This window comes from Ascaphus truei, chromosome 15, assembly GCF_040206685.1.
Source record: "Ascaphus truei isolate aAscTru1 chromosome 15, aAscTru1.hap1, whole genome shotgun sequence".
NCBI lineage: Eukaryota > Metazoa > Chordata > Amphibia > Anura > Ascaphidae > Ascaphus > Ascaphus truei.
The window spans coordinates 8263820-8288097 of NC_134497.1; the positions used below are offsets into that span (position 1 = coordinate 8263820).

General features: G+C 41.2%; 1 protein-coding gene across 12 annotated transcripts in view; it reads right to left on the reverse strand.

The window, feature by feature from the left end:
- Window positions 1-24278, reverse strand: part of DIDO1 (death inducer-obliterator 1) — a 55588-nt gene that overhangs the window by 9282 nt on the left and 22028 nt on the right. For all 12 annotated transcript variants that reach the window (XM_075571445.1, XM_075571451.1, XM_075571452.1 and 9 more), the window contains 10 exons: window positions 22731-22946; window positions 18508-18721; window positions 5922-6420; window positions 5255-5414; window positions 4731-4847; window positions 3987-4088; window positions 3340-3481; window positions 2613-3135; window positions 787-940; window positions 26-115 (listed from right to left, as the gene is read on the reverse strand). In XM_075571445.1, coding sequence (XP_075427560.1) covers window positions 26-115; window positions 787-940; window positions 2613-3135; window positions 3340-3481; window positions 3987-4088; window positions 4731-4847; window positions 5255-5414; window positions 5922-6420; window positions 18508-18721; window positions 22731-22946 — 2217 coding nt within the window. The remainder of the gene's footprint in view (window positions 1-25; window positions 116-786; window positions 941-2612; window positions 3136-3339; window positions 3482-3986; window positions 4089-4730; window positions 4848-5254; window positions 5415-5921; window positions 6421-18507; window positions 18722-22730; window positions 22947-24278) is intronic.

The window sequence follows — 24278 nt, forward strand, 5'->3', positions numbered from 1 at the left end:
GAGATATACGAGCCTCCATTAGTACCTTTGACAACGAGGATTTGAGTTTGCCGACATAATCCCACACGGTCTTCGGTGAGATCCTTCCACCTATGTGAATCGTGTCCGGTAAATCCTAGGCGAGAAATATTGGACGATTAATTACTATTGAAAAAGATAAACCGAAAATGTAATTTGTGAGGAAGACATGGATTGATAAAAATGGCTATGGCCCATATTCCCTAAGTGGTGCTATGCCATAACGCAGCACATCCAGGCTCATTCAAGTGAAAGGGCTACCAGGACACACCTTGTACCAGATGTCTTTGCATCTGTTTGGTAAATATGGGTATGTCTTAACAGTGAAGCTGCCTCCTTGGCAATGGCCACTATCCTATACCAGAACTCTTTCTCACGACACTGCATAGTAATGTACATTTACCAACAGGTTCATTTTGTGCCGTTTGTGTCATTTCCCACGTAATCTGAACAGAGTGGAATGAAAAACTACGGCAGAGATGAAGACTTTATGTACAGTTCTTTCCAAGGAGATACTTGGCTTTACAATAATCACGGACCTTAAATGTAACTTCTGTATGTGATCAAGCAGAAATATAATTTTTAATCTAGATATGTACTGGTCCCATTTCCAAATCAATTAATTTTTTATTTGGCGGTTTGTAGGCACACTATGGAACACCAGCGGTTCACTTCCGGTTTCATTTTAAAAAGTCGAAGGATCAAATTATTTATAAACATAAATGTTTGAAATTGGACGATGGGAGATAACATGTAGCATTGTCTAACCTCATTCAGGTATTCAACAGACCCAGATACAGGGTATGCTTTTGTAACAAACTTGGCCACAGATTGCATGTTAATAAATCCTTTCCATATAGGACTGAGGCGTGAAAGAAAGAGGGATGTGTCTCCATCCTGGGTCGGTCGGATCTCTGGGACGCTGTAAAAATTAAACCAAAAAAAAAAAAAGAGGGTCACAAAAAAACAACATCAAATCTTTTTGCCCAAGATGTACAGTACTAGTTTAAACAGCAAAACAAGTTATTTCAGATTTATCGAGAAGAAAAAAAATGCACAAAAGCGCACAAGGGAAGGGATTAGTATTGATTTATTAAAACAAACACATAAACAGCTGAGGGGATCCAACCCCTCCTCAGCTCAAAGGAGTAGCTGCCTAGAAATATAAAAACCATATATATGGTCTCTAAACATATACAAATCTAACACAGTAAACCAGACACAACATAAGAAAAAACACACAATCAATGTAAAATAAACAAAGAAAGTATTAACAGCTCAAGGAAGTAAGGGTTAAAACCGCCATAGAGAGCTCTCTATGGCGGTTTTAACCCTTACTTCCTTGAGCTGTTAATACTTTCTTTGTTTATTTTACATTGATTGTGTGTTTTTTCTTATGTTGTGTCTGGTTTACTGTGTTAGATTTGTATATGTTTAGAGACCATATATATGGTTTTTATATTTCTAGGCAGCTACTCCTTTGAGCTGAGGAGGGGTTGGATCCCCTCAGCTGTTTATGTGTTTGTTTTAATAAATCAATACTAATCCCTTCCCTTGTGCGCTTTTGTGCATTTTTTTTCTTCTCTGTTTCTCAGGGTGTCCTCCCCCCCTTCGAGGGGGGATCACCTCTGAAGTGGGAGCTCTTGGGGAGACGCTCCATGCACGTGCAGCACAGGGATTAATCCTATCAAAACAACTGCAGCACGAGCGCTGAAAATCCTGCACTTTACTTTTATTTCAGATTTATCGTTGTTTTAATTAATGTCCCAATACCATATTTTCAGACACTACGCAAAGTAGACAATATAAAAAGCAAATGATGAAGTTAAACTGGTTATTGCGGTGCTCGCAACCAGACTTTAACAGTATTTAAAGAAACGAATCAATGATTAAAACATTTCCGGCTGGGTGTATTAGTTATCCATTGATTTGTAACTGTGATATAGGTCTCTGTATGATTGTGTTCTCAAACTCTCATTATCAGTGATGCTGGGCTGCTCTGTTCTTGTGCCCTTTATCAGTAAGGCCTGAATTATTAGTATAATAAATAGATTATGAAAAATATTTAAAAAAAACAGGGTGGTGGTGATCTCCAAATAACTTTGAACCTGTAATTTTGGAATGAAAAGATCATGCACCTCATCTGTGATTAGAACCTAAATCCGTGTAAGAAATGCCCTCTAATGGTGTCTGTGTCTGCTGCTTTACTTGTGTGTAGACATTAATGGATAAAGCCAATGTATATTTGTGTTATTGACATCGTCATCACACCTGGATAAAGAAGTGAACAGTTTATAAAGCAGAGGTGGTGGTATTCATAAAGCACTGCCGAAGTTGGGTGATTAGATAAAACTCTCCAAATCCAGCAGATTAACTGATGTTAGCAAACTTTTACATTCCTCCAGAGCAACAAATAGGTGAATAATAGTTAACCACAGAACAAACACTATTGCACAAAGTAAACATCAACACTGTGATGAGCCTATGGGTAAAGGAACCGGATTCAAGACTCTGTGATATCTCTCTTTGACCATTAACAGTCCTACTTTATCTCCCTGTCCCTTTAAAACAGCTAACAGACTAAGATTACGCACTTGATGTTTGGTGATGAAGCTGCTAAACATCTGGGGTCAGGTGAGGCAAGTGACTTCATTAATATTGATTTGGGCGCAGTGAAGGTGGGAGGAACAGGTGCGGATACTTCTGCTGGTGTTTCTTCATTGCCTGGCATGGTACTGGAGTTGGTGTCTGGGGCAGAGGACACTGTGGCAGATGGACGATTGACTGCCCTTCTAGGGTCCCTGCCAGATACAGTGACGGTGGTCACCAGACCGGCAGAAGGGTACAAAGGTCCGTGGATAGGGAAAGGTGTCTCAGAATACATGGGGGAAGCTGGGGGGAAGGACATTCTCTCGGGGGTTGGCTCAGGGGCAATTTCAGTGCGGTCAGTGATTTCCATGGATGCTTCAGATTGGTCGTCAGCAGACAGGCGAGGTGGTGTCGCTTCACAACTCTCAGCTCTGGGTTCCGGTTTTTGTTTGACTTCTGTTTTCTTCACAGCTCCTGGCAAGGTTTTTTGACGCTTAAGTGGGGGCTCATCGTCAGCTGGCATCTGACCTGTAAGTGATACAGATAGGTTCAGCAATGAGTGAGCCACCTAAATATGAAGACCTAAAGGAGCCTAAGACTAAGCTTTGTAAGTTTTACTTTCATTACTATGCTGCAAGCCCTTCTTGTTGCAGAGCAGCTGTTGGCGTGTTTGAAACTGGTATTATCCACCATACAGTATTTTATTCTTCTTGGTAGCATGGATGATCTCACCTGTACAGATTTTGCAATTCAGATCAAAAAGATGAGCACGATGCTGGTTCGTGGTGTCGTTTAACATGCTGCTGAAAATGTCAGGTAGGACAGAGCTGCTTTTTTCAGGTGGTGCAACACGAACCACCGTCTCCTGCTGTTCCTGAAGTAAACAAAGAAGTTATAAGGTTAAAACACATTTACTGGCAAGAATGTTTCCGCGAGTTTCATTACAAATCCATTTGCAGGGAGAACTACAAATCGGAGAATCCAGGGCCAAGAAGCAACGATGTGACCAGTTACCCAATGGTAAACCGGCCTGGAGTGCACAGCAATGCGCTGCAGGTATGCCCAGGACTAAAAGGATTGAAACTCCTAAATTACGTAACAGTTTTTTTGTTCATATTAAATGCAAATAAACGCAATAAAAGGACAACATAGAAAAGTTTCATTCACAGTATAACAAGCATACCAAGTATCAAATGCCACCATGTAACAAGGATCTATACAAACACCTAGAATATGGTTAATAAACAGGCTCTGCTGGACTTCAAGTTGTAAAAGGTTGAATTAATTCACATTACATGTACGTATTGGCCCAATCACAGTTTTTACAACATTCCATGGAAGACTTATTTTCTTTATTTTTTGCTATAGCTCATACTCACTGTATCTGTATCGGACATGGGAGGGGAATCTTCCATGTCAACAGCTGCTTGTTTAACTGAAGAAGTCTTGTGTTCCACCCGGGTCTTATTTTTCAATAAACCCTGTTGGAAAGAAATAACATCTTTAACAAATGCACACTTAAGAAATGAAATAACCTGGCTATTAATGCTGTCGCTTGAGTTCGTTTTGGGTGTTCATTAGTCATTGATTCCTAACTTTGATGGTTCTAAATTCAGATTTATTCCTATGATAAACAGTTCTCTTTGAAATATATACAGTACATAACTAATGTTAAAATCTTAATGTGATTGTGGTAACAGTATATACACACTAATAATACCTATTGACACTATGAAAGCATCAAAGACTGTGAAACTAATCCTGGTGTTCAGACCATGACACCCCTCACAATCCCACAGCAGAGCCAGGAACATGTAAGAAATACACTGTTATCTCAATAACTAACTGCATTTACAGTATGCCCAATAACCCATACATTACATGTAAGGATAGAGCTGTTTTCACCCCAGACATTGTCAAAAAAGGGATAAGTAATGGCTTACTCTACACATTTTTCAAAAGAGCAAATGATGGCAATTGTCACAATACATCCACTTGAGGGCCCTCCTGGAGTGAAGTTACGACCAAATTTAAACGAACATAGTTGCTTTTACTTGTAAGACTCCCAGGTATGCACCAGTGACCGAATTTAACAATGCTATCACATAGAAAACACAACTCACAGATTTGGTCCCTGCTTCTTTCCAGAAAGACATCCTCTTGGACACAAGGTCCTCCGGCTTTAAACGCACCAACTTTGCCAGGGAAATTTCTTGACGAAGGACTCGGTGAAATAGTCCCTACAAAGCAAGGTTCTTCGTTTTAATTCAGAGGTGCAAAAAACCGACGAGTAACAAACAGAACATACAGTAAAACAAGCGGCACATCCTCGTACAGCTTACAACTGCAGCGATTTTGCATAAACACAATATGTAAGCAATCCCTTTCAGTCCACCAGAGTAGCACGTTTTCACTTCATCACCGGTATATAAGATTGCGCCTTAATACATTCACATCTGCACATTTTCACTTACAATTGTAATAAGTGAAAATTGGAAAATGACACGCAAGCAGAAACTTATAACCTTAAAAATATACAAATCTGTATACATCTATATTCATACACACAAGCAGGCACCACAGCACTGGAGGGGATGAGCAGTGAGGTGTATTTATGTCTGTTAACAGTTTCAAGGAGACCACAAACCTGATTTTTTGGATCCTTGAGGTTGAACATGATGTTGCGATACTTGCTCTTGTATCTGCTGTCCGTATCACGAAATAAGTTGAACATTTCCTTTTCAATGTTCATCGCAATCTTTGCAACGTCATTCTCAGTCATAACCAGATCGTCACTGTCGTTGACTCTATGGCGACAGGGGATTGAACACCAGTTTACATGCATTCTCCAAATATTTTCTTTTAACGACCGTAGCCTGTGATGATACTGATCACTTATTACAATCCGTTGCTTCCCTTACAGTCCCATATATCTCTTGCCTCTTAGATCATGTTCTAAGTTTGACTCTTATTGTCATAATAAAGTGAGACATTCTAGATTTTCTCTTGCCATAACGTTTTCCATTATGTTTTAGAGTTTTATGTTTAACATCAGTATACTATTCAAGTTAGGATGGGTTTTTTTTTGTTGCTTTTGAGTACACCTGCTTTGTATTAAAAAAATATTTTTATAATAAAAGGTTTAAAATAAAAAAGCAACCCTGAACGAGTGTAGATTTAAGAGATTACAAAACCATACAAGCATCAACTTTACGCCTTGTTCTCATGGTCTATACTGCTATTGTTAAATTGAGTTGCAATGTTTAGGCGTAACCATTCCCCAAAATACAATACCCAGGTAAAACCCCTCCCACCTCTTCCACAAGATCTCCTTTAGTGATCGACGTATGTTCTGCCGAATCTGTGTGTTGGGTACTGGCGGAGAGGAGCTGGATGTTGGCTTGGGCTGTTGATTAGGTACAGAGGAAACGGTGAAAGATGAAGACGCTCCTGATGGTTTCTTAAGCCCAGAGGACAAGTTGGAGGGGATTATCTTCTTCAGACTGGACACAGCGGAGGTAGTGGGTGCTGGGGCTTTTCTGGGAATTGGTGATGCTTTAGTGATAGCAGACATGGTGTGCCGAGATTGGACTTTCTGGTGTAATATATTTTTGGAGCTCCCAGGAACAGGCCGTGCTGCCGGTATAGTGGGTGAGGAGGACAATGTCTTCTTCAACATTGGTATTCTTGGAAGGGAAGAAATTGGTTTCACCATCATCATCATCACTGCAGCGGAGGTTGGGGAAGTGGGTGCTTTTATGGCAGGTGGAGGAGCTTCCGTTTTCTTATTTTCATTTTCCTCTTCCTTCTCAGCTGCCAAAATAAATAAAATGTCATTAAAAAAAGTGAAAACGTTTCAAACTGAAATGCGCACGGTTAGAATTCCACTCAACGTAACATGTTCGTCAACCTAGTTTTATCCTGCTCATAATAAAAGAATGGTTACTTCGCAATGTAATAGACTCAACTGCATACTAAATCAGAAAATGGGGAAAATATGCACAAAACCAGCCTGCTTTAAGGCCTTGAACCATTGGTGGGCAACAGGCGAACCCTCAGGGGCTCTCCCCAGTGCAGAGTGGAGATGTTGCCGTGTGGATAGTAGCTTCTCCCAACACGAATCACTGGTTCACAATGTAAGGCGGAGTGGGACAGTATTCACCAGTGTGCCGGAATTAAGCTGACTGAAGGATGCCGGGAGAATCTCCTACCTGCAGCTGCAACGTCCTTTCTGCCTGTGCACCTTTAGAGGGCTTGAGGTATATCGTGTTGCCTACCACTGCCTTTATTATAGGATTTTGTATATGATTTATTTCAGAAGACCATTTAGAATTGTAGGTTGTTCTCCCTCTTACATAGCGTTAATGCACACCGAATTTTCCAGGCTCAACAATTCCTTACTTACAATGTAATGTGGGGCCGAAGACACAAGGAAATAAAATGACTTGCACAGGGTCACAATGCGAGCTGCCCCAGGGATCGGAACATAGTCATGCTAAAAGCATTAAAGTAAGCACAAGTAGTAGATACAAGTCATATTTTAGAAGTCAAGACCCACGTATGTTAGTTGCAAAAATACACAAGAACACTGGGCCAGAAATACTTTACAATGGTCTATATTATAGTATAAAGTGTCGAATTTCACCTGGTGTATCCTGTTGCAATTACTAGCCGTACAAACAATATTCAGTCTATGCTGGTTACTGCTCTCTCTCGACATTTTTAAATTCACGCCTAAACCCTATGGGAATCGAAGGTTGGTCTTTCACAGAAATAGAGTTCGTATTATGTAAAGTTTTGTATATGCATGCAGACCCCAAGAAGGGTTTCAATACGAATTTTGTCATAGATGGGGACGGACTTCTGGAGCCAGCCATTTCATGGACTCGGGTAGTGAAAAGGGTGGGAACTGAGGTCACCCAGTAATTAAACGTCTGTTCATAAGAGAAGTAGTAACAGGCTACTGTCCTCTATAGGTAACTAAAAGACAACGCTGCGTTCATAATCTTACCCACGGATTCATCAAGCTCTGTTACGGGTGAACACATCCAAAGGGCGTCAACACCCAATGATTTAAATGTAAGTTAATGTTTGGGTGCGTTAACTTGTACCAGAGCTTAATAAATAACCCCATAAGGCTCTTATTTAATAAGTAGTGAAGCCACCAAGCGGTTCCGGGGAAGATATTAGTCTAATTAATTTGTTTGTAGTCAATCTCTTAACGAGAGCTGGGAAGCAGCATATTTAATAAAGGCTCTTCCAATTCAAAGGGCCATCACCATAAAATCATTGTATTGTGAGCCTGTTACAGAAAACAAGTAAACGTTGACCTGCTAAAGACTACGAGGAAGGATATATATATATATATATATATATATTACAGAATAAATGAGTTTTCAGTATTTGGTGATACCTTTTTTATCTGGACTAACACTAACAATTTATGTCATAGGACAAGCTTTCGAGAGTTTTCCTCTCTTCCTCAGGTCGGCAATACTAATATACAAAGGGTTCTATGACTTAGACAGGGATTGGGAAAAAAAAAAGAAAAGAAAAAAAGAAAGAATTAAGAACAGAGAGATATATATGAGGTGGGGTAGGCACTGGAAGGGTGTTAAAACAGAGATAAGGAAGGTGAGAATTGGGGATGGGGGGTGGGGTGGCTGTAAATTGTTTGTCAAAATAAAAAAGGTATCACCTAATACTGAAGAACTCATTTATTCTGCACTATCGCAACTGGACTAACACGGCTATTTCCGTTGTATTAGATATAGATATATATTCTGAAGAAGTCGTTTGAGCCATTTTTGGATGAAAAGTCCCATAAAGTCTATGCGGATATGGATCTGAAACATATACCTCAAATAGTCGCTTCAGCATAAGTAGAATACGGCCCTAGTCAGTGAGTGGAAAAGTAAGTAGCAAAATGCATGGTCAGAAATCAAGCAGTGGACAAATTCCAAGCCGCTGCATTTCGCTTTGGTTATGGGCCCCGAGTCAAGTCGCTAAACAACCAGCAGGTCATTTAATTTAGAAGGATATACACAAAAGAAAGATTGATTGCACCAATATTAAATTTTCTTTTAATCTGTCCATATCTCTTCAGGCTATGAGGCAGTAGGACAGGAGAATGTTCCACTTACGAAATAAAAAAATGCTCATCTGTTTTCCAGAGCACTGTAATTCTCAACAATAAAACTGCCGTCATGCACATATTGTGGCATATCTGTTGGTATTGCAATAATTAGCGTATATGACAGGAGAGTATGGGGTTGGGTAAAGAGCAGGAGTAACAATTAAAAATAAATATATATTTTTTCAATTCTCTAAACCCAAGTTGAGAAGTTAGATGTATGGTCACGCTCACACTATTTATAGGTAAGATTTATTTTGGATTAAAAATCCCAACTACGAAATCCTGCTTTAAATATGCAGCATTACCATCCTTAATTTTACCTGTGAAGCAGTGACCAAAATAAAGATTGGTGGAAAGGGAGTATTTATATATTTCTCTAGACCAGTGTTTTTCAACAGGGGTTCCTAGGAACCCTTGGGTTCCCTGGGAATCTCTAAAGGGTTCCCTGTAATTTTCAGGCCATTTGCAAATTGCACCAAATACAGAAGAATTTACAATGCATCTGATCTCAGACGCGCTATTAGAGAGGGTTGGAGTTCCTTACAATGCATCTGATCTCACACACGCTATTTAGAGGGTTGGGGATCCTTACAATACATCCGATCTCAGATGCACTATTAGAGAGGGTTGGAGTTCCTTACAATTCATCTGCTCTTAGACATGCTATTAACGAGGCCTGGGGTTCCTTACAATGCATCTGATCTCACACACGCTATTAGAGAGGGTTGGGGTTCCTTACAATGCATTTGATCTCAGACGCGTTATTAGAGAGAGTTGGAGGTCCTTACAATGCATCTGCTCTCCAAAGCGCTATTAGAGAGGGTTGGGGTTCTTTACAATGCATCTGATCTCAGACACACTATTAGAGAGGGTTGTGGTTCCTTACACTGTGTCTGATATCAGACACACTATTAGAGAGTTGGGGTTCCTTACAATGCATCTGATCTCAGAAGCGCTACTAGAGGGTTGGGGTTCCTTACAATGCATATGATCTCAGAAGCTCTATTAGAGAGGGTTGGGGTTCCTTACAATGCATCTGATCTCAGAAGCGCTATTAGTGAGGGTTGGGGTTCCTTACAATGCAACTGATCTCAGAAGCACAATTAGAGGGGGGTCGGGGTTCCTTACAATGCATCTGATCTCAGACGCGCTATTAGAGAGGGTTGAGGTTCCTTACAATGCATCTGATCTCAGACTCGCTATTACAGAAGTGCGCAAAGTGCGGGGCGCAGGGTTTACAGAGGCCCCACGCACTTCCCGAAGACATTTAAATGAATGTCGAGAGCTGCAAGGCCTCTGTAAACTTCTCCCTACCTTGATTCAGATGGCTCCTGGTGATGTCGCCATGACAACGCAGCATCAAACGACGATGCAGGGTCATGTGACGTTACTTTGCCATGGCAATGTGATATCCTGACATCTGAGTCAAGGAAAACAGGGGGGGCAGGAGGAGAGGGGGACAGCTGGCAGGGGGGCGCAGGGGAAAAACATTGCGCTCCCCTGCTCTAGACATTCCTTGGGTTTTCTGCATTTTAGAATAATGCAATTTCAGAGAGAATAATTTTGTTTCAATTTAGATGTAACATTCTTGCCCATCCTAAAACCCAGCAACGGAATTGGAGAGCAGGTATCAAAGACTGAGGTACAGTTCCATCTAACCGATCCAATGTAAGCCCTTCTTCCATTGAAATTAGTGCATTGGTAAAGAAAGGATAAATGGAATACTCCCATAAAAAATAAAGATAGTTACAATCTATTAAATACATAGCAGACTTATACTTTCATATTGCCATGTTAAATACCGGTTGCATTAAAGAGACATGTTACATATTTGCCATGTTGTAGTAGATGTTAAAGTGACACTACAAGCCCTGAAGGCTATATATTTTTATCAGGCTATATTTTCTTTTTATCAGGCTTGTAGTCCCTCCACGTTGGCCATTTTAGTTTCTAGCGATCTGTAAAATAGATGGGGGTATGTGACACCCTGGAGAATCATGAAAATCTGCATCAACATATGGAAGCTGTAGGGTGATAAACTCAAGAAATGTGAGTACATTTTTTAATTGGAAGAGTGTGGGTCACATTGATCAACCTCCCATTAGTGGCAAATACTTATCCCCTCCCCCCTACGAAAGGACTGATGGGAAAAATTGAGATATAGGGTTAGACTTTGCAATAGGTAAGGCCTGTCTTGTCAATAGCTACTGCCAGTTCCTGCTTCCATGTTTACAAGCTATTACTGGTAGAAAAAAAAAAATATTAGTAGCAAGCATCAAATTTTCTAAAAAAATTTGCTCAAGCTATGGACAAACTACTATTTATGCAGTTTTTGTGTCTCAGAGATAGACTGGGTAGATGTTTCAAGATCTATTTCTAATATCCCTCTGCTGTTTGCAGTTTTATTCCTCTAAATTCTCCTCCATCCAAAACCATATATCCCCTCACAGTCAATTTACTTCAAATATGCCCTCTTCTGTAGTTATCCAAGTTGCCACAACTCACCCTGATCCTTCACGTCTACATCTAGTCTAATCTTGCCTTCATGATGCCTTCTCTTTAGCTTTTGTACAGGCTTTTCTTAGCACTGACTCCACATTGAACTTATGCACACAAACTAAAGTGAGACCGGGTGGTTGTTTTTTTGTTTTTTAAACCTAATTTTATTCTCACTATTTTAACATGCACATAGTAACACTGAAGAATAAGTTTTGTATGAAAAGGACCATATTCAAAACATTTTCACCTATAATTTCAAATTAGATACGGCAGTGATTTCCAAAGACTATCCAAACTTGTGCATTATTTATTTATAAAATGTGTTACCAGGAAGTAATACATTGAGTTACCTCTCGTTTCCAAGTCTGTCCTAGGCACAGAGTTAAGATGACAAATAATAATTCACATCTAAACTGAGCAGCGAAAAACCAAGAACGATCATAAAATGGCATAGCCCATTTCAGATTGGTGTGTAAAACAACCCGTCTCCGATTAAACCCTAAGGCTTATTTTGTTACCTCATTACTATACCGAACATGCTGATAATTTGCATTATACAACTGTGGAAATCTCAAATGATAAAGAACCTATCGTTAGAAATGCGTAGGAGGTTTTCCTCTATGCTTTGTATACTCCAATAAAGGTTTTTGTATTACTGGATCCTCTCCCTGCTCCTGTTTGGCTGTGCTCTATTTTTTTTGCATCTATCTGGAAATCTCAAATGTACAATGTTTTTTTCCCCCCTTTCTGCTTTAAATTTCGTTTTTACAAATGACCAGAGGAAACCACTGGTAAAGATTTGCCAGCTGCCAAATAAGCAGTTACACAAAGTGTAAAAACAAAACAAAAAATAGCCTAGCTAGGTTTCAGTTTCTTAAACTATTTTACCTTTATTTTAACTTGGAGGAATCTGCTCCACTCCAGCAAAAATGTGTGCCAGTGAGGTCAGCAATGTTTTTACAGAAGAAACCCACTTTCTCTGCTTGTGTATAAACAAGAAAATGATCTAACCGATTAACTGCAGTGAAAATTGTATCAAGAACAAGTGGGTTTTCCATGAAATCCAAATGTCTCAAAACTGAATCGGTTGTTACAGCAATCCCCCCCTTCTAATCATTTGTTACAGTAGTGGAATGGGATCCTTCAGAGCTCAAATGTGCTATTTTCAATGCAAGACACCTCCTGCCCCCTGGTTTCCAAGATATTTACTGGTATTACTGCCTTATTTTAATTAAAAGGTGAGATTTAAATAATCAGCCATTAGGAGGCTGAAACTGATTGTGTTGTAGTTTCCTCAATGCCCAAGATTTGGCAGCCATTTTGTTTCTCCTGGAGGGAGATTTAAGCTCTATAATTTCATTGGTATCTGGGGAACCCCAGAACTGCACATAGTGCTGTATTAGATTGCCTTCGTACAATACCAGAATATGATAAAGTCCCCCCGGGATTAACAAAGTGAATCACATCACTCATTGAGTAAGCTACATCCCACGCAGGTCGCAACGCATTTCATTGGGCGAAGAATGTTGATGTTGCGTGTCAGCTTTTCGAATCACAAATGTTCAGAAGTTACTAATCTTACGAAACAAACACTTGGCAATTACTCTGTTCTGCAAGTTTTATGTCGATAACTGCACGGTGTTGTTACCATTCCCTAATTAGCCATCCATTCAAATGTTGGGAATAAGGAAAAATAATTGTTTATAAATGTGCCACTGGTTACAAACACTGGTTTCTAGAGCATGGCTGCCAGCCAACAACTCAACATTAGTCCAGTGGTTAGAATTCTTCCAGTTTTGCCGCTGGTGATTAGCGATTACACGGCGGTCAGCACACCATTACGTCCTTGTAAATTCGCCAGACAAGTGGGGTTCACTCTGTATTGTTACGGAGGAAGATTCTCAATAAACTAACAAATGGAAGACTTACTTCCCCCCCTGCAAACTGAAAGGCGTGCAGCAGTTTTTCTTGCAGAAAAGGGGCTAAGAACTGATTTTGATGTTTGATTGGGAATAGTGGACTGGTAAACGTGCGATTGTTGATTTCAGAAGTGAATATAAGTTAGATGCCGTAGTGTCATATTGCACATGTCCTGTTAATATATGGGGGTGTATGTGTGTATATGTATATATATATATATATATATTGTTAAATGCAAACTCACTCATGCTATTTCTCTCCTCCCTCCTCCTGGCTGACTCAATATCAAAGCAGAATCTGCAATCTCATTCCCCAAGGATTTACATTGCCTTGCTGATATTTAGAGAACTGTGAACTAATGTTTTAAGTACTATGCAAAAATAGTTACATAAGCTGCTAAATAATTATTGCAACTAGGAAGTTCAAGCTGGAACCTAAAAGGGTTAAGATGGTCATATGTACTGATGGGCACTGCCACTCGCAAAGCATCACTCCGTATTCTTTAAATATATGTATGCCACCGACCGACATCCAGGCAGCATTATTCTGGCACCCTCCAAAGCAGCCAAGGACCAAAACAGAAGATCTTTCCAACAGAGCGACTGGGCATTCTTGGGCAACTCAGAGTGAAGAGGCGGAGGTCTGAATCTGTCAGTCACTCGTGTATGTAGAATAAATCCTCCCCCCGTGTCACATTTCCCAAAGGATTGTACCGGTATTCACTTTCTACCATTCTGGCATCTAGCACTACCTTCACTTACATTTATTTTCTTACACTATGTCCCTTCTTGAACCTCCTAGCAGCAAGGTTTTATAAACTACTAACCAGTAGCAGAACCCCGACACCTTATCGTCTAATAAGTAGTATATGATGGACTAGCCTGTAAAAAAAATTACAATAGTTCACACATTCTGATGATTGAATTGGTGTTTGGGAACTGGGTCAATTAAATCACAGGTTAATTCAGAATTAAGTGTGGCACACACTTATTTTATATACAGCATGTTGATTATTCACCTACCAGACTCCAAAAACTGACAGGTTTAAAATGGAATAATTATAGCTATGTGCAAAAGCAGCTTATTAAATAAAATGCACAAAAATATGAGGGCTCAAGTGGGTTTCAGATTGGTAACCAACGAGGAACCTGAACTTGTAATAACAGACTTTCCTATTAATAAGTAGTATGGGCTTAAAGACGGGACGGACACCTCATTCGGAGGCCAGAGTATCTGTGTGGAGGAAGACGTTCCACTTCTTTCCTTAGTTGGGCATCAAAGAGGCTTATAAGCAGGTGCATAGCATCCACCTATAACTGCTTTAATAATCAACAGGTTTAATTGGTATTAGAGCCACAGATGTGGCAGCAAATGAAAGATTTTGATTGAAGCGCAACATTAGCTAAGGAGCATGATGATTTATTGGCACCTTGTGCAATGCATGAATTGAACGTATGCAGCAGTTACAAACTAGCAGAGCTCTTTCAAGAGGTTGGGGTGCAGTTAAACTGTATTGTGGGAATCATGTTGACAGAAAATGTGTTTTCTCTCGCAGCAGCAGCAGCAGCCTTCTTACACGGAGTGTCTCTACATGTGCACAGAGGAAGTTAAAAGGCACTGGGATTCCAAAATGATTTGTGGGTTTTTAAAGGTGCGAGGCATTGTAGTCGAAACAGAGCCACCTTTTGTAAATAATTTAACAGTGTCATTAGTTTCCTTAAACACATGTAACCATGGTAATCACACAGATTTTTCTGCCCTTATTTTTCCTGGGAAATTTAGTGTTTTTTAAATCTAGTTTTTCTTTACTCTTATTCTCTCCCCTTCCCCCTAACCCTCATTAGGGAACCAACAAAGACACCAGGAGAGGGTCACTCCCGTCCTTGCTTAACATAAGGATATCACACCCCTCCCAAATCTCAGCGCACCAGCTTTACAAACCAACGTAATTTTTTTTTTTAAATTACTTATTGGTGTCACATTTGGGTAAATAAGGCATCACTTACCCAGATATGACCCCATAAAATATGGCACTAGCATTCGCCCCCATTGGTCCAAGGAGGGGTTGGCTCCAAATCAGTGAAATCAGGCTCAGTGGTTTTGTTGCATGTTGAGGGGAAATGCTGCTGATCACTATCTGAACGGCTTCTTCCCACTCGCTTAAAATCAGGGCTTTTTAAATATTTCTTTATTTATATTGTTCTGTGTTTTATTGGTAAATAAAACCTGGGGGTGGGGGAGAATTTAAAAGGTCACACCCGCGAAAGCTCAGGACTTTGTTATTAATGGTCATGAAACCTGTGCTGAAGCTAGTGCCCCCATCACATCTGTATGTGCTGAGGAATTAAGTCATCAATAGACGGCAAACCTATTCATAAAGTTTAATTTGAATCTTCACCAGAAAACTATTTCTGACGAACGCTTCATAAAGTACACAGCCATTATACTCCGAAAATTTGAAATATAACCCAATGTTTAAAATTTTCTTAGCCACATTACTGTTAAGTTATCAATTGACTGACCACATGCCACCGCTGCCCTTTCCATGTACAGATCAAGGCCAAAATGTTCTTCTGTCGCTGCCTGAGAATCTAAGTGCTGCACAATGTTAAATACAGATGCATAACAAACCTTTCGCTTCCAATGTCTTCTGTCTGATATATCCGCACGCTGAAAGATACACACTGTAAACGTTTCATTATATGGAAAGGGGGGATAACCCCTTCTCATCTCTTCAAGCTTTTCTGCTGGGATTCTGCACCGGAGACTTCAGTTGTTGTCACAAAAGGCGCAGCAACATCAGGAAAAAAGGTAGAGACTGAAAAGACCTCATCAGGTATGTAACAAGCTGAGGTAACAGGAGTATTGTTTAGTGCAGTCATCCTTCAGGTTGTCTGGCACTCCCAGTATGTCCAGGTTTTAAATAGCAACCACACGTCCCTATTTATATACCCGGAGTCTGTCAGCTGTTTTCGCTGTGGCTTCAAAAACTATAACTACTTTGTAAAACCGATGCTCACTGCTTCTCAATTTTTGAATAGTATACTTTACTCTGCAATGTGCTCCACGCTCTTCCAGGTAACGTATACATTTGGTGAGCCCTAATGCAGGTTTATACAGAAAATATAGTACAAAGCATGAACATCACTTTGACAAAATGAGGTGATAGGGAAAGTTGTAAAGTCCAAATAAAAAGTCCCCAGGTATGCTTCAAAAAGGCACCTGGGTCTTTCAAAAGAAAGTGTGAACTGCACTATTAAGCCCAATAATGTCAAAATTGCTAAGTTTATGCAATTCAGAATTCCAGCTCAACTGTTCACAAATCAGTTAAATATCTGTTGTATGGAGATTCCATTGAGCTGTCAAAGATTATTAGGACAATGGCTATTTTAATGGGCTACAGCTGGTCCCCAGGGAGATGAGATGAGCCGACTTAGTGCCTACTCAGCTCAACAGTGTGTGGGAGCACCTGTTAAGCACGACACTGAAATTATGTACAACTAGTTACTATGCAAAGAATCCAATTACTGAAGAAGGCAGAGGCTTCCCAATTTGTAAATTGCACAGGGGCATGTCTCCAAAATATGGCAGAGAGAACGCTACAACGGGAGCTCAAAAAGCAACTTCAGTAATAGTGCAGAAAACATTACAATTGTTGAACCAGAGAAAGGCCAGTGCCAAACACTAGTTTTCACCAAAAGTATGTCTACCACGGATATGGTAAATGTATCATCATGCCCTCACTTTGTATGTGCTTCTTTAACCTAAAACTCTCCTCCAACCCATTTAAGGGTCTAGGTGCTTTTGTAATAGTCTCCTTCTCATGGCTTCAGGTCACGCCTCCCGTCAGCAGATCTGCCTGAAGAGGGCCCACAAGTCAGTAGAACAGTGAGCTGGTCAACACGTAGAGGAGGTGGAAGGATGGGATGGCAGTGTCTGCTGCAACTAGGAAACACATCATGCTGTGCACGAGGCGGCAGAACTGGATTCCAAGCATGAAGAGTAAAACTGGGAGTCAATATTAATATGACGCCAAAGAGCGCCAATGAAAGGGCAGAATTAACAGCTCGTTGTGGAGTATGATGATAGACGTTGAGAAAAATAAAAAATAAAACTGTGTATACGTTTATCATACTAAACATTTGGACACCAGTGTGCATACAAATTAAATTTCACATGAGGGAACTTTGTTTTTTTTTTGTTTTTTAATAAATTCTTCTGGAATAATGACAATACTACACGTGCATCAACACTTACCTGAAGCAGACTCCTTGCTGGTTAAAGGAAAGATCTTCATACAGTTTGTTAGGCTGATGTTTGATGGATTAAATACAATTAGTACCTCTCCACTTGGTAACCCACATGCTTACAAGGTTGTGTCTGAAGAGGCAGAGAAGCTACAACCGAGTATCAATATCCCAAATGTACAAAACAAAAAAACTTTAGGCTGCCAAAGAAAAACCCCTTCAGCACAAAAGTGTTTACATGTGACAGGTCTGTATGACATGACTGGAAACACTCCAATGTGTAGAATTAAATGCTGCGAGGTTCAGGAATCTGTTCTGCCAAATGATGGGTGATGAGGCCGAATCGATGCACTGTAAATGCACATCACTATTAACTTGTGTCCAGCACATCAGCCAAAACAAGTCACACTCCTTTGTGGAGATAGGAAATATTATTTAATCCCATTAATTTGCATGTTAATAAATAATTGAAAAAGCAACTAGATTACTGTCCAATTGTTATGACGTGACTGCTGGCAAGCATGGTAAAGCCTCATACAGCCGACAGCCCTGGCTGGAACTGTGCTCCCTCCAACCTGCGATTCAATGACGGTTTGCTTTTAAATCTAAAGATATACATTTTGTGGTGTGGCAAAGAGGTTCATAATCAGCTTAGAGACACAAACTAAAATCAACATTTTGAGAAGTTGAGTGAACTAGTTGCTGCTAGAAGAGAAAAAACGGAAAGCGGACGTGACAGTAAGCTCATACAGTCAGTGTGTTCACCCTTCTAACCATCCTATTATTTCTGCAATACCTACCTTTTAAAAACTTGGGCAACAGTTTCCCGAGCATGAAGCATGCCACAATATGGTCACATTTATACCACAAGTGTAAATAAAACATTACAGGACTTGTGCTCCTAAAATGAAGAAGTGAGCTGTAAAACCAGTGTAGGGTGTGTCCAACTAAGTAAGACTAAATAATTCTGTGTCACAATTACGTGGTACCATCAAGCCATTTTCAACAGCAAAGATCTGTAGATGATTTGAAGTGGTGAAAAAAAAAAAAAAAAAAGAACCGTGTGTGTTATGGGGAAAATCCCTAGGTGATACATACATTTGTAAAATAGTGTAGATGAAATGGCAGCAGTCTTTTCTGGATTTACTGCATTGTAATTATGGTCCCTCTCCCAGGACCGGCCGCTGCGCTCCCCTTTCTGCCCACTTGCCGCTTCGGACTCCATCCTTGGGATCATTACCAAGACTTTCTTCATTACCGGCTCTTTCGTCTCTGGAACCGAAACCTTCTGGCCAAGAGGTGTAGCAACCGTCTGTATAAAAAAAAATATATATATATATGTAAACACAGATATTAGCCATGCCCCGCCAGTGTCTTGGGTAACAACAGGTGCTATGACAAAGGGTTAGTTACAAATAGCATCTCAGTCATCTCCCACCCAATGCAAATCAATTTTACAAGATAGAAATCAAAGGCAACCATGCATTAGATTCCAAATTAAGGGCGTACACCCAAATATTTTCCAGTCCCTTAAAGTAATGAGCTCTTCTCATTAAAGAAACCACTACATAATTGATTATATTTCACTTCCCACACTGGTGTCTTTTCCTAATTACCTCTCCATGATAACATTGAACAATTAATTTTTTTCATGTTGCTCGAGACACTTTCCATGTTCAATTAAAGTATAAAATACGGGTTATGTTTTATTTGCAATACTTTTCTTTTGTACAAACACAAAGGAAAAGTCCCAGACTCCCTATTTTTGTGGCCGTGGAGAAAATTAGACCAGTGGTCCTTCCCTAGCCAGTCTTGCGTCACGGAAGGATTAACGCAGCGCGTTAGCCCGTGTCCGGGCCATGTCTGCAGCCGCCTCTGCCCCCCCGCTCGCTGAAGGCGAGATGCAGCCTATATTTCCCTCCCCCTGGAAGATGTAGATGCCTTATATGGGGCGGCTATATGGACATATTTGGTCATCTACATCACCAATGGGGCTGGACATGGCAGGGGGACACTGTCCAGCCCTCATCATGTAGATATGGTCATATAGCGACCCTCGTGATGTAGAGCCACAGATGGGCATCTACGTCACCATGGGGGAGGGATATATAGCCCGCATCTCGCCTTCAGCAAGTGGAGGGCACGGATGCAGACGGTGGGGGGTACAGGCGGCTAGAGACAGGGACCGGACATGGATGCGCAGCTCATCTGAAAGGTCAATATCGGTATTCACTCCCTGCAGATGGCCCAAAAAGATTAACCTCTGCGGGGTCCCATTAAGAAGCAGGGAAACCCGCAGAGCTAATCCTTCCGGGCAGCGAGATCTGTATGAAAATCACCAGCACCAAGGACTGCAAGTCTGGCGACATCTAGATAAAGAGAGGTATTTCTTTTCATTTAAAAATAAAAATAATTGCAATGTAATTTGCTTGCCTTAAAGATGAAAGCCTAATAGCTAAAGAGGACAGCATAATTAGTTGAAGAAATCTGGATCAGAAATAAACAATGTGGGTGGGGGGAGGGGAAATGGGACGAGTGGCACTGAAAGGCCACAGTTACCGAAGAGCTGCATTGGAAGTAGAGATGCCGATCACCGCTCTGTTTGCCGAAGTCACCATGCACGGCGCGACTTCAGAAAGCAGGATACCCGCGGCGGACTGGGGCAGGTACCTTTTTTTGTGTGCCTTGATAAGCAACAAGTACGCACAACATTTTACAAACCGTTATTCCAAGAGATTATGTAGAGATAATAAAAGACTACGGTTTCTATGGAGACATTAAATGCGTAATTTCATGGGCTTTTATTATTTATTAACATAGGACTGAAGCAGGGGCTCTCCTGGGCTGAACCCCATTAAACAAGCAACAAAGTAGCTTAAAAACAAAAACAAACAAACATGTAGGATATTGCATGGATTGCTCCTTTAAGGTCAGCTCCGGGGACCCCGCTTCCAGAGATACAGCCCTCCAAAGTGAAGCCAGTATATTGGCAAAAGTCGAAGCCCCCGGTCACTTCGGCCAAAAGGAAAATCACACAGGATGACATCACGGCTTCCTATTGGCGAGCAGCACGCGGGACATTTGAAACTCTGCAATTACGTGATCCCTGCTAGCAGTGCAGCTACGGGAACCCCCTACCAAGTCAAGTATCTCCGGAGGCAGTGGGTCCCGCAAGCTGAAATAAATGGGCTGTAGCTCTGGAGACCTCCTGCTTAAATACTATGTTTTAAAAAAATTAAAATAATAATTTGGCTGTTTGTACTGCCTCTTTTAATGCTGTCAATCAAGTTTAACCCATTAAACATCCCACTGCCATTAGTGGTCATAGGAGGGATTGCCCCATTAGAAGCAAAATGAAAGATACAATCAAATTAAAACCCAATTGCAGTGTAGTATTTTGCTAATGAACTCTGAAAATATATTGCTCTGCTTTGTTACATCCAATCTGGCCACTTTAAATGAGGAATAATTAAGCCTGCCCCGTAAATAGAAAAATACTATTTAAGGCAAATATTATTTGTATGGAAAACAATAACAATAGCGCTCAAAACAAACCCAAAATATGATAATAATAATGATCACTATTGTGACAGTGGTAATGTGATAAATACAATCAGTGACAGTGCAAAAACAGTGATGGTGCACGTGCCTATTTAAAGTGCAAATATAAGGTGAAAAAAACCTCAAAATAAACTACAACCCTTGAAAAAAGACTGTTTCACTTGTCTTCTCATGGATAATTTTCAAAGCGTCAGGGGAGTTCGTCTCGAAGTCATAAAAAATAGAATTTTTTTTATCATAGTGCAAAAATGTTTAAACAGTAAAAAAAAGTGAAATTTCTTCCAAAATGACTACTCACATTTTAAGTAGTCAATTTAGACAGTCATCCAACTTAAGGGGTGGATGCGCCCTATGTGTGAACAGCAGCCACCAATCACTGAGGAAGTCGCCAGATAGAGCGACGAAACGCGTAGAGTGGTCCAGTCCAACAGCCACGAGAAGGGAGGCATTTGCAATTCACTGTTACCATCCGATCCGGAAGTCCTAGGCGCACCGGAAGTGACGCAGCGGGAGCCTGTGAGTCCCTCGGCGTGCCGGAAGTGAAGGGACGAAAGCTCCGGTGTGAATACAAGTGTCTCCAGAGAGAGCAGAGGTGACCAGATACCCAGAGGAATCGCGAGCCGCTGGGCTATCCGCCTACTGCTACATATGAGTGCCCACATCGACCGCATGACGTGTAAGCCTTGAATCATGTTTTGACAATATAATTGTATTACCTCTACACTATATGGTCTCTCTCGTTTCTCCCTTGGAGGTTGTGATTGGTGGCTGCTGTTCACACATAGGGCGCATCCACCCCTTAAGTTGGATGACTGTCTAAATTGACTACTTAAAATGTGAGTAGTCATTTTGGAAGAAATTTCACTTTTTTTACTGTTTAAACATTTTTGCACTATGATGTTTTTTCTATTTTTTATGACTTCGAGACGAACTCCCCATACGCTTTGAAAATATTATTTGTAGGAAGGTTTTCTTTTCCTACATTACAATTAAAACGGAAAGGCTCTATGAATGCTTCTTCTTCGGATTCGTATTGATCTGAAAATCACATAATTGTCAATAAAAGAAATAATCTGTGTACGGTCCTTCCAAAGAGGATGTGCAAATGACAGCATTATAAAGGGCATTAGTTGTCACCAAGTGGGAAAGCTTGTAATATTGTTATATTATGGGAGGACACCAACAGAAACACAGCCGTGAGTTCTGCAATGTGGATTAACAGAATCTCTGGGAAATAACACAGCCGTGAGTTCTGCAATGTGGATTAACAGAATCTCTGGGAAATAACACAGCCGTGAGTTCTGCAATGTGGATTAACAGAATCTCTGGGAAATAACACAGCCGTGAGTTCTGCAATGTGGATTAACAGAATCTCTGGGAAATAACACAGCCGTGAGTTCTGCAATGTGGATTAACAGAATCTCTGGGAAATAACACAGCCGTGAGTTCTGCAATGTGGATTAACAGAATCTCTGGGAAATAACACAGCCGTGAGTTCTGCAATGTGGATTAACAGAATCTCTGGGAAATAACACAGCCGTGAGTTCTGCAATGTGGATTAACAGAATCTCTGGGAAATAACACAGCCGTGAGTTCTGCAATGTGGATTAACAGAATCTCTGGGAAATAACACAGCCGTGAGTTCTGCAATGTGGATTAACAGAATCTCTGGGAAATAACACAGCAAAACAAATGTGCCAGGAAGTGAAGCAGCGGTCTCGCTGCAGGAAGCATGCAGGTGGCGTAACAAACCATCTTACCTGAGGCAGCTTGGGTGGGCTTCTCTTCTCCGTTTTTATCTTGGCTTTTTCTGCGACCTTTTCTTTTGTTTTAGGTTCTTTGCCTGCACTAAGGAACTTCATGGTGGCTGCAGCATGCTTGAGAATGCAGTCATTACTGCAGTAAACAGAGTCAGGCTGGGCAAGGTTTGCGCAGCCTGGACCAATACATTTTGGCACCTCTGGAGACTCGGATACCTAGATATTAAAGCACAGCGAGTTCAATTCACACACTTCAATATGTAAAGCACACATGAGAAGTTTGCTTGACATGGCTAAAGCCTGTATATTAATCCTGTGAACGTATTCCTGACGGCTTGCAGTACACTTAGGCCAAGTTTAATAGTCCTGGCGACGGCTACACGACGGCGTGATGTCATCAGTCGCTGTTGTATCAGCGTTTCTTGCGTCTAGTCTTAGAGACAAGAGACGGCGACCGGGGGCGTGGCCGCGAGCAGTCGCACCTACTATAGGCGCACGAGACGGATTAAAGGCTTGTTTTCACGAGAATTCGCGCCGCTGTCGCCAGGACTATAAGCGCGGCCTTAGTACTAAGTAGCAGGTAGCCCCAGCAACATAACTTCCAGAGCAATCCTCAATAAGGGGGATATAAATTTATCAGTAATATATAGAAGCACAAGTGGCTGTGGAAAGAGACCACATTTTTAGCCAGAGCTACCACTAACTACCTCGGCCACTCTTCCTGCCTAAACAGCAATGAAAGAAGGAAAGGCCGCATTGTAGGTCCCTCAGAGTATTGTTGATATTTTCCGGCTGGTCCCTAACGTGATGGCAGTCTAATCAAAACACCATCACTGCTGTACACGTACTAACAGCCACAGGAAGGGCTCTGTAACAATGACATCCTTTCTCACTGCTGCATACGTACTAAGCCACGGGTGAGGGGGGGTTCTGTATGTAACTACAAAATGTCCTTACACCATTACAGCCTAGTAATTATGCAACGTTTCATGTTTGTACATTTAAAGAATAAAAAAACAGCAGACTAAGATAATTTGGGTAATTGCAACACTTAAAGCAGCAATCCTTGTTTTTTTCATTTGCTTGAACCAACCCCGGACACAAAATGGTCGCACAGTCACGGCTCGCGCTCTTGCGGCCAATAGATCTGCTACCTGCTTTCTATGGCTAGGTCCCCAGTGTCCACGGCTGCGCGTGCGATGCACACAAGACACAGCCCTCTATGGGGCAGGCCCCAATCTGCATGCATTCGTGCGCGCACAAGCCGCAAGGCACGACCTCCTTGGCCAAAAGACAAAAAAATTGTCTTTTGGCGCAGCGGCCAAACATGGACCACGCCACGGCTGCAGTTCAGCCAATGAGGGCGAACCAGCCGCGTGACGTCATGGCCGCGCGTGCCCCCGCCACGAGTTGCCAGTAGTCCACCTGGTCGCGCTGATGCCAAGAACAAGCGCCGCCAGGCACCCCGTTGCGTGTGCACGGACTGGGGCCTTAGCCTATTTGTGTCACACACCGTCGGGCCACAGATAAATTCAGAGGGACTTCCTC